General features: G+C 49.6%; 1 protein-coding gene across 3 annotated transcripts in view; it reads right to left on the reverse strand.

Moving 5' to 3' along the window:
• Positions 1 to 12,763, reverse strand: part of NAV2 (neuron navigator 2) — a 251,405-nt gene that overhangs the window by 19,299 nt on the left and 219,343 nt on the right. For all 3 annotated transcript variants that reach the window (XM_080908845.1, XM_080908844.1, XM_080908846.1), the window contains 5 exons: positions 12,271 to 12,443; positions 5,190 to 5,343; positions 4,009 to 4,171; positions 3,019 to 3,119; positions 451 to 546 (listed from right to left, as the gene is read on the reverse strand). In XM_080908845.1, the coding sequence (XP_080764971.1) occupies positions 451 to 546; positions 3,019 to 3,119; positions 4,009 to 4,171; positions 5,190 to 5,343; positions 12,271 to 12,443 (687 nt within the window). The remainder of the gene's footprint in view (positions 1 to 450; positions 547 to 3,018; positions 3,120 to 4,008; positions 4,172 to 5,189; positions 5,344 to 12,270; positions 12,444 to 12,763) is intronic.

The raw sequence follows: 12,763 nt of genomic DNA on the forward strand, positions 1-12,763 counted from the left end.
ACAGATGTTATGGCAAATACCCAATTCAGTGGTGTGACCACAGAGGCATTCTTGACTGGTGGAATGTTACTGAGATTGCAGGGCTAAAGTGGGGTGCTATAATGGGGTATGGGGCATGTACATGCAGTCCAAAGGACAAAACTGTACTGCCTGAGCTTCAGCCTCAGGTCAGGGACTCTAATCATATTGACTAGGACATAACTGTAGAGATGCCAATGTGAAGAAACGTTTACCAGCTGGCCAGACATTGCCAAGGACAGACAACAGAGATTGGCCAGTCAGCCATCTGAACGTACCATCCTCCTCCCATGCCCTGGAGGATCAGGAGACAAGGTCTAGCAATGTATGGCTAGGGAGGACTGGGGAGGGTAGGGAAATAGTCGGGTTCTGGAAACAAAGGTCCCCTCCCTCCCCAGCCCACTGCAGTGGCTTGCTTCTTGAGACACTTACTTTGAACAGCCGTCGAACCACCCCATCAAGCACATCCCACTTTGTTTTGCCACTAACTCCAATGCAGCCAATGAGGAAGAGGTGTGGTCTGGAGTCCTAAGGGTGAGGAGACATGTGCAGGTAAGAAAGAGCCGGTTGTGGTCTGGCCAGGCTGGGACCAGTGCTTCCAAAGGAGAACAAACCCCCATTCCTTTCCATGCTAGTCCTTTCCATGACTTAGCTGGCGTCCCTTAAGCCTTGCCCCTGCTCTGGTAAAACTGCAAAGGGTGTGGGAGACACAGATGGCCTCTCTGGTACCTGAAACCATCAGCTAAGTGGATGCTGTGCACGGGACGTAGATTCCAAATCCTTGGCTGCAAACTTCCCAGAGCTTCCGTCGGCCAGAGCCCCATTTCCAAACCTTGCTAAAGAACTACTCACCTTTTCCAGGGAGCTTTTCTGAATCAACTGCCTGGCTCAGAGCTACACTGGACAGACCCAGACAAGAATGCCTCCTCAATGTTCACATTTCTAGGGTCAAATGTTTCATGTGGTATTTAATGAAATTTGTCATGTGGTTAGGACTTAAGAGAGAATGTTTCTGTTCTTTTCCTTCCTTCCTTCCGTCCTTCCTTCCTTCCTTCCTTCCTTCCTTCCTTCTTTTCTTCCTTCCTTCCTTCCTTCCTTCCTTCATTTCTTTTTTCCTTTTTTTGAGAACTACCTGCCTCTGCCTCCCAAGTGCTGGGATTAAAGGGATGAGCCTGGCTTCTACTACTAAAAATAATATTTATTACTTTCCTTTTCTTAAAACTTAAAGCAAGTTCAATTTGGATAATTAGTAAAAACCTGGGAAGGCTGCCAACAACTCTTATTTCCCATTTCTTGTTTCTTCTACACCCACGGGGGCTAACCGATCACATTAATGAAAAGGATGCCGAGAAAGCATTCCGTTCTGCCTGTTTTTTGATATCTTGCATGCCTGTGAGGATGTAGTTGGGACAGGGGTGGCTCTGGGTGGCAGGCTCAGGCATGCGGCCCATTCTAAGTCAGCAGAAGGAAAGAACACCAGTCCAGCAATGTAAAGGTCTGACACCACTGTGTGCCCTGTGAATAGGGCACAACATTGTGGTCAGTGACCTCTTGGATATGCTACAGTGGCCCTGGACAGCAGCACTGTAAGAATGTTACCTCTGACCCTGAGAGCAATGAAAAGGAGAATCTGTAATATGAAGGGGTGTCACCTGCCTGCACTAAAGGATGCTGGGAGAATGAATTCCAACCTGATGGGACAGGCCTCTGTTAGCTGGGTTCTTGAGGTTTCTTTCTAGCAAGCCAGCTCAAAATATCACCATCATCACCACCCCCCACCCGCCCCTTGTAAGTCAGCCACACAGTAACAAAACTGGCAGAGAAGGGTCTGGCTGCAGATACTTTTGTTTCAGTTGGTGTTGGGTTCCCCGAAACTTTGACAACATGACTATCTAGAAACACTATAAAATGTAACTTTGAAACTTTAAAGGGACTTCATGTGGAGACTCATATGGTCTTTTCCCACTTTTATGGCTAAGGTCAACCAGGGCACCAAACAGGACTTATCCACTAACATATAGGTCACTTCAACCCTTCACCTCTACTTCAGAATAGTCTCTGAGCAGATATTATTGGAACAGAAACCTAGGCATCGTCCTCTAGCATGGGTGACATAGGATATCCCTAACCCACTCCACTCCAAGACCCCATGTGCTCCCTAGACTTGGCTGCGGGCCCTCTGTCTCCCAGCATGGTGAACACTATATCCGTAGCCTTGATGAGATAGAAATGGGTCCCAGGTTGGCTAAGTCTAGTCAGCTTCCTCCTCTGCCTTACCAATAAAATGTGCAAAGCTGCCTGGGACATGCTTCAGAAAGATAGTAAGTCCAGAAAAGCCATTTTGGAGACCAGTAGTGTTTACTAGTGCCGAAAACACAGGGGAGTACAGTATGAAGCTGTTTTTAGCAGGCTTTCCCCATCTTTTAAACAAAGAAATGAAGTACTCTTTGATCGCTTTATGTCAAAAGGACAGTCAAGGAGTGTGGGCAACAGGAGGGACAACCGAGGATTGTGGGTATAAGGACTGTTGAAGATTATGGATACAGGAGGGACTGCCAAGGATTTCGGGTACAGGAGTTCTGTTTTCAGAACATTGTCTTACGTAGTCTATTTTATCTTTACAATTATCTTTCTTTCCGTATTTTTTTTCTTTCCTTAATATTGTGGTGCTATGTGTGGAACCCAGGGCTCTGTACATGCTAGTAAACACTCGGCTACTGTCTTACACCCCTGAGCTCCTCTTGTTAATCTCTTACAGTATCTAATTTATACATTAAGCTCCACCGCTCATTGTCATGTAGCGTGTCACAGCTCGGATTGGCTCCAATATATCGACCATTTCATGATGTCTTGCATTCCTTCCCATGTGAGTTAGGGAGACCATGCTATCAAGAAAGGTGTTAGCATTTCCCATCGCCTTAGGTTTCCAGTTAAGTTGCTAAGCTAGGCCATTTCTACCTGGGGAGAGGACAGGCGAGCAGGGAGAGAGATCCGACTAACCTCCTTCCACTTCATTGCCTCCTGAAAGCTGACAACTATCTTAACATGCCTGCCTCCTTCCTTCCGAGCCGAGCATTCACCAGTGTCATCCAGCAACATGTCTGCGAATGGAAAACATCAACAGCCTTAGGCACGTGGAGACAGCAAAGCTGCTTCCCGACACCTCTGCTGCCTGTGGGCACAGCAGCAGGGCAAACCAGGTGTCAGGGTGCAGGGGAGGTGGGGGTGGGGATGGGAGAGGGTAGGATGAATAATGAAATCACAAAAACCAATGGTGGGAAGGCCAGGGAGCCAGCAGGCTGACGATGCATCTTGCCAGATGGAAGTGCAAGGGAGACTCAACCAAACAACAGCAACAGTAGCATCATGGGTAAAAATAATAATAATAAAAGCGTCAGCCTTGAAATGCTCACAGAGGAAACTCAAGGTGCATTCTGGGATGATGTGCCAGTCTGGAGTCTACTCCAGCAGCCAGAAGGCTGAAGGCTGAGACATGGCCTCTGTAGGACCGGCTACCGCGAAGTACACGAACATGGAGCCTGTAGATCAGCATTATAACATGGGTTGAGCAGAACTCAGCATGGTGGGCAAGAAGAAACCCAAGTTCATGGTCTGAAGAATTTGGGGGGTGCTGGAGCAAAGCATGGAATATTCTAATGGCTGGGCTCATGTTGGTAGCAGATGCACACCCAGACACACACACACACACACACACCCATAGTACACACACACTTGCTACCTCACCATCAGATCTGTGGACCCGCTCATCCTGGAGACTGGAGTACCAGTTGCAGGTCTCCCTCTGCCCTCAACCCATGAGTCACTCACCCAGGCTGGTAAGACTAGGTCTGCCCAGACTCATAGACTCGGCTTGTCTCCAGCTCGTGAGCCACTCAGTCAGGCTGGTGTGCACAGCCTGCTCCTGGTCCCACAAGCCACTTACCCAGGCTGGCCAGACTTGACAGGTTCCCCAGCCTATTCGCCACTCACCTAGACTAGTTGACTCTGTGAGGTTCAGGCTATGCTGTGATAGTCCCAAAGACTGCCTTGGGGAAGCAGTGATGGACGCTTGAGAGGGGACCCGGCTGCAGCCACTGCCTTGAGACTCGGACTTCAGTCGGTCATTCTCGGCTTTCAGCTTCTCGATTTCACTCTGCAAAGAATAGGGAAAGAGCTGGCTTACTAGACAGATGTAATGAGTGGATCAGGCCTTTTCAGGAAGATTGGAGGATGAATCTGGAAGTTCCCAGCAGGTGCCAGATAGCTAGGGTCAGTCAAACTCAGGCACACCCTTGGGGAGACTCAGCAACCTGACCCCAGCTTCCCTGTCCTCTAAGACTCTGACAGGGCTGGTCCCCATTTCACCCAGAATTGCTGTTTAGGGGTTATTTGGAAATTGCCTTGCTCAGGATCTGCTGCCCAAGTGGCCAGTGTAAAAGTCTTGCAACCAAAGAGATCTGAGAGCTTGGGGTGTGATTCTCAGCAACACAGTTTCTCAGTGCCTTAAGGAGCACCAAGAAAGCACACAGCATATTTCTGAGATCCAGTAATCATGGGGCTTTCCTTTCCAGGGGCCTCTCTAATGACAGATGTTCCAGGTAATATTCTTTGGAATGCTACTCTCCTGTGAGGTCTCATTTAACACACACCATAGGAGTCTTCCGTTCTATAGTTGTCCATGAAGAACCTACTGTGTGTAAAACCATATCTTGAGAGACTGGAACGCCTTCAGTCTGCAGCAGGTGTGGCTTGTAAGAACCACTCCGTAGCCACCTTTAAAGGAAGCCACCTACTCTTCTAGCTGTAAGACATGGAAAGGTTTGGGATGAAGCCCAGGTGAGCCTTGGAGGAGGGGTCTGGTTTGGACTGACAGAGGATACTCAGCGGGAAAGGAACGGGATGAAAGAGACTGTAGGGATACAACGCCAGTCATCACGGCTCTCCGTGAGCAGCGTGTGTAAAGTGGAGCTAGAAAGGCAGAACAGGCAAAGGGTAGAAAAGGCAGGCAGACGGCTTAAAGGCCAAGGTAGGGAAGGAGGAGGCAATGTGAACCCACACAAGGTCTGATATGAAGACTCCCTCTCTAAAGAGAGGAACAGCATATGATCAGCACACCCCTCACCCTGGGGCTGCCGCTCTGAAGCCTCCTGGGGCTCTGTTCAGCCACTCACCTGCATCCTATTCATGGCCTCTCGGAGCTGGTCCAACTGGTGAGCAGAGCTGAGCGCTTCCAGGCGGATGTCTGTCAGCTTCATCTCCTTGTCTCTCAGCTCATTGCGTAGCTGCATGACCGTCTCAGCCTCGCTGTCCATACACTCAGAGATGCTAGGGGAAGAGGACGTTACTGGCAAACATAGCTGAGTTGCTTCACTTGACCCTCTCAGAGTGTGGTCCACAAAGTCGCCCATGTGAGGTCAACCATCACTCAGTTTCAGCACGATCATAAACATCTGGCTCTTCCTCCAGCCCCTACCTCTTCCTCATCACAAGAACCATGACCAGAAAGCATCCAAAAGACGGACTTTGTTACTCTAGCTATGTAGAGCAGTGGTCACCAGAAGGGCTCCACTGTTATCTTTCTCCAACATTGCACTAAGAGAGAGTAAGGCAGGAACAGGTGGACCAGAGCAGTCTACCTTTGGGGTTGGAGCACATCCCAGGGCAGGCTCTAAGAGTCAAGAGCAAAGGGTGTTCTCCTCTGACACCTGGTCAAATGTGGTGTGTGTGTGTGTGTGTGTGTGTGTGTGTGTGTGTGTGAGGGGGGGGGAGGAAGAAGGAGAGGAAGGGAGAGGGAGAGAGAGAGAGAAAGAAAGAGGGAGGGGGAGGTTAAAAGAGTAAACAGAGTTAACCTTATTTTCATCTTATTCTGAAAACCCACTCTTTGATGTATCTAGAAAGATCTGCTGTTAATCCTTCTGGCCCCATCTACCTCCTACATTCATTCATTTTTTAAAAAAGATTTATTTATTTATTATATATAGTTGTCTGCAGATACACCAGAAGAGGGCATCAGATCTCATGACAGATGGTTGTGACCCACCATGTGGCTGCTGGGATTTGAACTCAGGACCTCTGGAAGAGCAGTCAGTGCTCTTAACCTGCTGAGCCATCTCTGCAGCCCTCCTACACTCATTCTTATAGGAAGACAACAGTAGGTTTGGAGGGAAAGATCCAAGACAATGAGGTGGCACTGAATCCAAAGCTTCCCCTCAGAGCTCTTCACACAGTGTGACCAGCTGTCTCTCAAAGTCAGATCAAAGTGTGGCTAATCCACTCAGAAAAAAGCAAGTCAGGGCTCCTTGCTCAGCCACTGGGGGTTTTACAGAACTCTTTCTTACAAGTCAATATGAGGCTGAAGACCTTAGAAGCCATGTTAAGTGGTAGGCTTTGGACGGGACAGTTCTACTAAAACAAAGTCCCGGGATTTCTAAAGAATGTTGGGTGATTGGGCATGATCTGGATTAAAGACGGAAGAGGAAGAAAAATCTCAGAAAACCAAAGCTCCAAGTTTGAGAGCCAGAGCTGATGTCTGTCCGGGAGACAGGATGCTCGGCTTGGGAGATGGCAGCCATGGCGGCCCCTTCCTAAAACTGGCTGGTTTAGAGGCCAAACAAGATCTACATGAAACAAGCTGAGGGCCCAACCTCAGCTGCCCCATAAGGCATTCAGACAACTGTTCAAAGAGATGCAAAGGTTGGAAGAAAAGTCTAACACTGGAGTGGACTTATCTTTTCAGGGCCCAAGTGACAAAAGCACTTTCTACCTTTTCAAAGTTACCAGTTAGCAAGTTGGGTGGGAGGCCCATGCCTAAAATCCTAGGTAGCTGAGGCAGGAGTATCGCAAGTTTATAGCTTGTTTAAATACAGAGCAAGACCCTGCCTTTAAAAAAAAAAGTTACTAATGGGACTGGAGAGATGACTCAGTAGTTAAGAGCACTGGCTGCACCACCAGAGGACCCAGGTTCAATTCCCAGCACCCACATAGTAGCTCACAACTGTAACTCCTGTTCTAGAGGATCTGACTCCCTTGCACACATATGTATAGGAAAAAACATCAACGCAGATAAAAATTAATCTTTTTAAAAAAACTACTAACTACTGAGGGAGCATCTCAACTTCAGTATATTCTTAAATACACACACACACACACACACACACACACACACACACACACACACACACACACTACAGAATGTTATTACCCTCTTCTGAATCTGAGTCTGACTTTGTGGAACTCAATATTAAATACTCTTTCACCTAGCTCTTTGTGCTCCGAGTGGCCTGTAGTTTTTAGGGCTGAATTGTAGAGCTATTTCTCAGTTGAAGAGAGATGCTCTTCTCCAGGTCTTGCTGAGAATATGGGGTCTGCTCCATGCCTTGCTGCGAGCTCTGGGTATGCTTGTATGCTTCCTTGTTCTACTGGGAACTCCGCTCCAGGTGTTGCAAGGGGGCCTGCCCTTCCCCTCTAGAAAGTTCTTTCAGAGCTTCTTTCTGACTATACAACTCGGGGGTTGCCTTGCAAAGTTTTGCCTATCAGGGACTCCATTAGAGGGGCAGGATTCCCTCTGAGGCTTAATCCTGACTCCTTGCTTTAGTGAGGCCTTGGGGATGGGACTTCGAGGAAGCCAGCGACATTAGATGAAATGACAGGAGTGTATAGTCAACTGAGTGAATGACTTTACAAGAGGAGAAAGATGGGCCTGCGTGAACAGGTTCTAGCCAGTGTATCAAGCTCCACAGCCATGCCAAGAGCCAGCAAGAAGAAGGCTAAACCAAGGGTGCCAAGTGGGACTGGCATATACACCCAACTGCAAGCTTAATTGATGTATAGTCTATAACACACCCGATCGATTCTGTGCAGCTGCAGAAAACATCTTAAGATGCAAAAGGGAAGAACATTCTCCTCCTCCCTACCCCTCCCCAACACCCAGTCCTGCTCAGCCCAGTTCCTTTAGAACTATACTGTTCTGTCATCATTTCGAGTGTTTAGGCACGCCCCCTGCCCTGCCCCCCCATAGGTATGCAGCAGTGTTTTCTGGAGGTATCTGAAGCATATTCTTCATTGACCTTACACACTGCCATGATTCCGATTTTAACGTGGGGAGACCGGACACAGAGCCACCATGGTGCCCAAGGTCATAGTGTTTGGAATGAAATCTGGAGGGAGAGGGTCACTTAACTCTAGGCTCCGGGACTATGCTCAGTAAGCAACCAAAACAGGCCTTTCTACTTCAGAGACCATGAACTAAAGTGACCCGATGGTTTTTCTTATTTGTTTTTTGTTTTTCCCAGTCCCTAGCACATTAGTCTATCATGTCCCCGTCTGTCTTTCCAGAAGTGGGCTGGAGGCATACCCAACTGTAAATGCCTGAGGTGTGGGGAATGTGGCCTCCCCACAGCTGCCACTGCCTTCACCCACAGAGGAGGGGTTTCATCAAGCCTAACCCCTCTGCCTTTGGCTTCATCTTTGAACTCCCTCTCCAACCTACATTTGCACATTTTTACAAACCTTTCAAGGTTGGAAATGAGTGTTTGCCCTCGGCCCACCCTCTGGAAAACGAAGACCCAAAACAAATATCTCCAGGGTCCACAGGGGCTGTGGAATGTAAGAAAAGGGCAGGGGAGTGGAGAGCCAGCCCTGCCCCATCCCTATGGGGACATTGGTTTGGAAGGCGCTGTCTTGCTCCCCTCTCCTTTGATGCAGCAGCCTCCCTGCCTCCCTGATGAAGGCCACCCAGCGGCCTGTGGCTGGGGTTTGTGTACCCTCTCTCATGCGGTTCTTCCCTCTGCTCCTGGGTTTCCTCCCACACCACTGGCCTCTGTGCCTGTTCTTCCTGAACTTTGAATGTCAGCACATCAGCGCTGGTCCCGGCTCTTTCTCTCCAGCCCGCCCCCCACACTGAGTTCCCATTTTCCCCAGATGTGCATACGTAGGAGCTCCAGGCTGGCTGACATATCCACATGAACATCCCACACGTCACTTGACTCAAGCAGATTGACACCAGTTGGGGTTTGAATGTAAGGTGACCCCTGCTGCCTCCCCCCACCCCAGCCTCCTGTACTGGAACACTTTGTTTCCACCTGGGGTGGCTGTCTTGGGAAACTGTGAAACTTTTAGGAGTTAGAGCTTCACTGGAGGATGTAAATCACTTGGGGGTGAGCCTAAAGGCTTTATAGCTCAGCCCCTACTTCCTGTCCACTCTTTGCTTCCTGATTGGATACAAAGCAATGTGAACATTCTCTCCTTTCATGCATTCCCCAGTGTGATAAATGGTACCCTTTTAAAGCAACAACTCAGGGGGGCTGCAGAAATGGCTCAGTGGTTAAGAGCACTGACTGCTCTTCCAGAGGTCCTGAGTTCAAGTCCCAGCAACCATAGTGGCTCACAACCATCTGTAATGCCCTCTTCTGGTGTGCCAGATGACAGCTAGGATATTATTAAAAAACACCATCTCACACTCCACTTACACCATCCCACACTCCACCTACACCATCCCACACTCCACCTACTGACACCCCATCGCCACGGCAACAAACACCCAAGTAAGTGTCTCTAAATCAGCAGCGTATCCACCACAGAGCTGGACAGGATGAGGGGCAAGAAATAAAATGAGAATATACACAATGGTAGATAACAAGGCAGGTTGAGTGGTGGTAGACGTCACCTTATGCCTCATGGATAAGGTCACCTTAGCCTGAGGAACGAATACCCAGTAGGAGAGGGCGTTGGGCAGGGGGCATGGCAGCAGCAAAGGTTTGAGAAATATAACTGAAGGCTGAAGGGCTCACAAGACAAAGCAGTCGGAGCACGAGAAAACACTGCTACGCCTGTGACCTACCTACCCCTTCCCCGCTCCTGATGTCCTGCACTGCCTTCCACAGAACTCCCATTTCTGCCTAAAGCTCCTCTGCCGCGCAAGTGGCCATACTCACTTCAGAGCTCCACGTGCTCTGGCCTCATCCATGACGCCCCTTGACCATCCTACAGCCAGCAGGCTACCTGCCCCATCATCCCCTGCAGATGTATCAGCCCATTTCTGCTTTGAGCTTCTTATGCTGTTGATTTCTCGGGGAGACAGCCTTGCTCTGCATGTTTGATCACTGATCACTAAAGCCCATTTCCTTTTTTTTGCTTGTTTCTTAGTATTGGCCTTGTGAAGTCTGGCAGGAGTGGACAGGTGCACCCTGCAGGCCTGGCCCACAGGACCTTGCACACACACACGCCTGTCTCCTGACCAGGCTGGACGTAGCACTACTGAGCAGAGGTTCTTAGTCAGGGCAGGCTACCTGCTGATGGGGACGTTCTGACCAGCTTTTGGGTAAACCAGTTAAGCAGGGCTTCTGAGCTTCAAAAATCAGGTTTGTCACAGCGGCTTGTGTTTCTGACCAGAACTAACCAGTGGCTCCTTCTGTTACAAAACTCTGCTGGGATGGCTCACCCAAGAGGGGCCTCCCCTGACCACCCCATGAAAAGTGGCTGCATTCCACATGCACTCTTAGAATTAACACTTGGGACAAACTGCCTGAATTTTCTAGGCCTCTCTGATTACTGTCTGCTCAGCCCACTGTAGATGGGATCAAACCAGCAAGGAATTATAAAAATCTGGGACGCTGCTGTAACAGAACGAGGAGTGGCTCCTGGGAGGCAGGGGTAGGGTGGGGTGGACTTGGGAGTGGAATAAACTGTACCATTCCATGTGGGGGATTTACATATACCATAAAGCATGGTCCCCTTGATGGGCACCAGGCATTTGAGGCCTCAGTCCCTAAGGAATGTCGGACTCGATGGCCTGTCCTTACAGACCACAGTATACCAAGTCGGTGTCCAGGAATTAGTTTTAGACAGTGGGCTCCTTTCGTCTCTCATCAGGCAAGGCTGAGTCAAGATGCTCTGGGATAGATGGTGGACACCTCTGCTGTCTTTACATCTTGGGAATCCCATGTGAGAGTGGCTCATACTCTCAAGTCCATCTCCTCTTTCATTCAAGAGACTACAGCCTGGCTAGGGCACAAGGCAGGCAGGCCAGCTCTTCAGTGCTGCCTCCTTCCAAGAGAGGAGGAGGAGATCTCCATGGAGACCCCTTTGTTTCACTACAGGGCATTCCAAGATGCAGATTAGCTTAAGTGCTGTCTTCCACACACTCAGTATGCCACCCCATCTGCATTTCTAGCGGTCAGTGCTGAGCACCTGGACAGGGTAAGGGATATTGTGCAGACCACAGCCCTCAGGAGGCTGCTGGGTCGTGCAGACTCAGGATCAGCTCCATAGACATGGCCACCTGGGAATGAAGGGTGGAAGGCAGAAGAAAGCCTTAAATGCACGGGGTCTAATTGTCTCCGTCAAGAACTAGAGATGCACAGTCCTCCAACAGAGAAACAGAGCTATGCATGACCAATGTCATTTGTTCTCTGGTCTTCTCTTGTGACATCAACTCTCTCCACCGGTTGCTTTTATCTGGTTCTTCACTGGGGACCCTAGGCCTACTGTAAATGCTCGTGGGGGGAGGCTTTCTCAGTGCTACAGAAAGTCAATGGTCGGGCTCTGAGCTGATAGCTGGATACTGAGTATGTATCCAATACAACGCTGGGCCACTCCAAGCTCTTTCTGCTCCAGGCTGTAGAGCATTGTGTTCTTAGGTAAGGCACGAGATTGCCTCCCTACACTCAACCGGAATGGGAACTCAAATCAAAGTGAGAATCGGTAGGGAGGACAGTGCCTGGGCAGACGGCTCTTCTCCGTGTAACTAACAGCACCTACGGGTCTCAACAAACCAGCTGTGCCTCCAAAGGAAGAGGTTCTCAGTGCCACTTATCCTGAACTCCCCAAGGGGCGGCTCTTTGGATGAACCATGTTATGAGAACCGAACCCCTCTTGCTCTTTTGAGTTTTGTCCTCGGAGAAAACAGCCAACACCGGATCTTAACCAAAGAAGAAACGTACAATCTAAGTACCTTACCCCAGAGAAGCCTGGATGTCGGTAAGAACTGCCAGCACTCACACAAGCATCCCCCTTTGGATCAGATGGAGGAGCTGCCATTGCAGTTAGATTGCTCAACCCTCGGCATGGGACAAGGTGATGAGATGCACAAAGAGAACCTATCCGGCCTGCTGATGGGCAGCTGCTGATTATAAACAACGGCACACCCTAATGAAAGCAAAGCCCGGGCCAGCAGGGCCATGCTTCCAGAAGGGGCTCCCAGCTAAGGGAGAGGGCTCTTAGGGCCCAGAGGTATTGTCTATTAGACAGACTTACAGGGAGTTTGAGTGGGCATTCCTCAGCAGTGGGGTAGAGCCTGTGGATCCGTTGTGTGGCAGCTTTGGTGAGGAAGGCAAGGAAGAATCCGTCATCTCCTCGATGTCTGAGTGAGAGGACGCTGACTTGGGGGACTTCTTCTTTCCAAAAGCTTGCTTGAAGGAGCTGCGCAACTGAATATACAAGATGGTCAGCCTGGCAGAGGTGAGGCCCCAAGCAGAGGCATGCTTGCAACAAGAGCAATTAACTGGACCACATTTCCCCCATCAATGGCAAAGGCACCCCCAACTGCTCTGTGGGATCAGTGCATTCAGGGTGGGGGGAGTTATTTGGCATTGACAGCTCAGGACGGGCCTGTGGGGGTCATTCCATGCCTGCTCTTTGCTCCAGAATAGATGCCAACAGCAAGACAGAGCCTGGCTCAGCGGGTGCATGTGGGAAGATGAGGTTACATAGCAATAAAGCAGGATGCTTGGATGTGGGGACAGATGCG

Source organism: Micromys minutus, assembly GCF_963924665.1.
Source record: "Micromys minutus genome assembly, chromosome: 32".
Classification (NCBI taxonomy): Eukaryota; Metazoa; Chordata; class Mammalia; order Rodentia; family Muridae; genus Micromys; species Micromys minutus.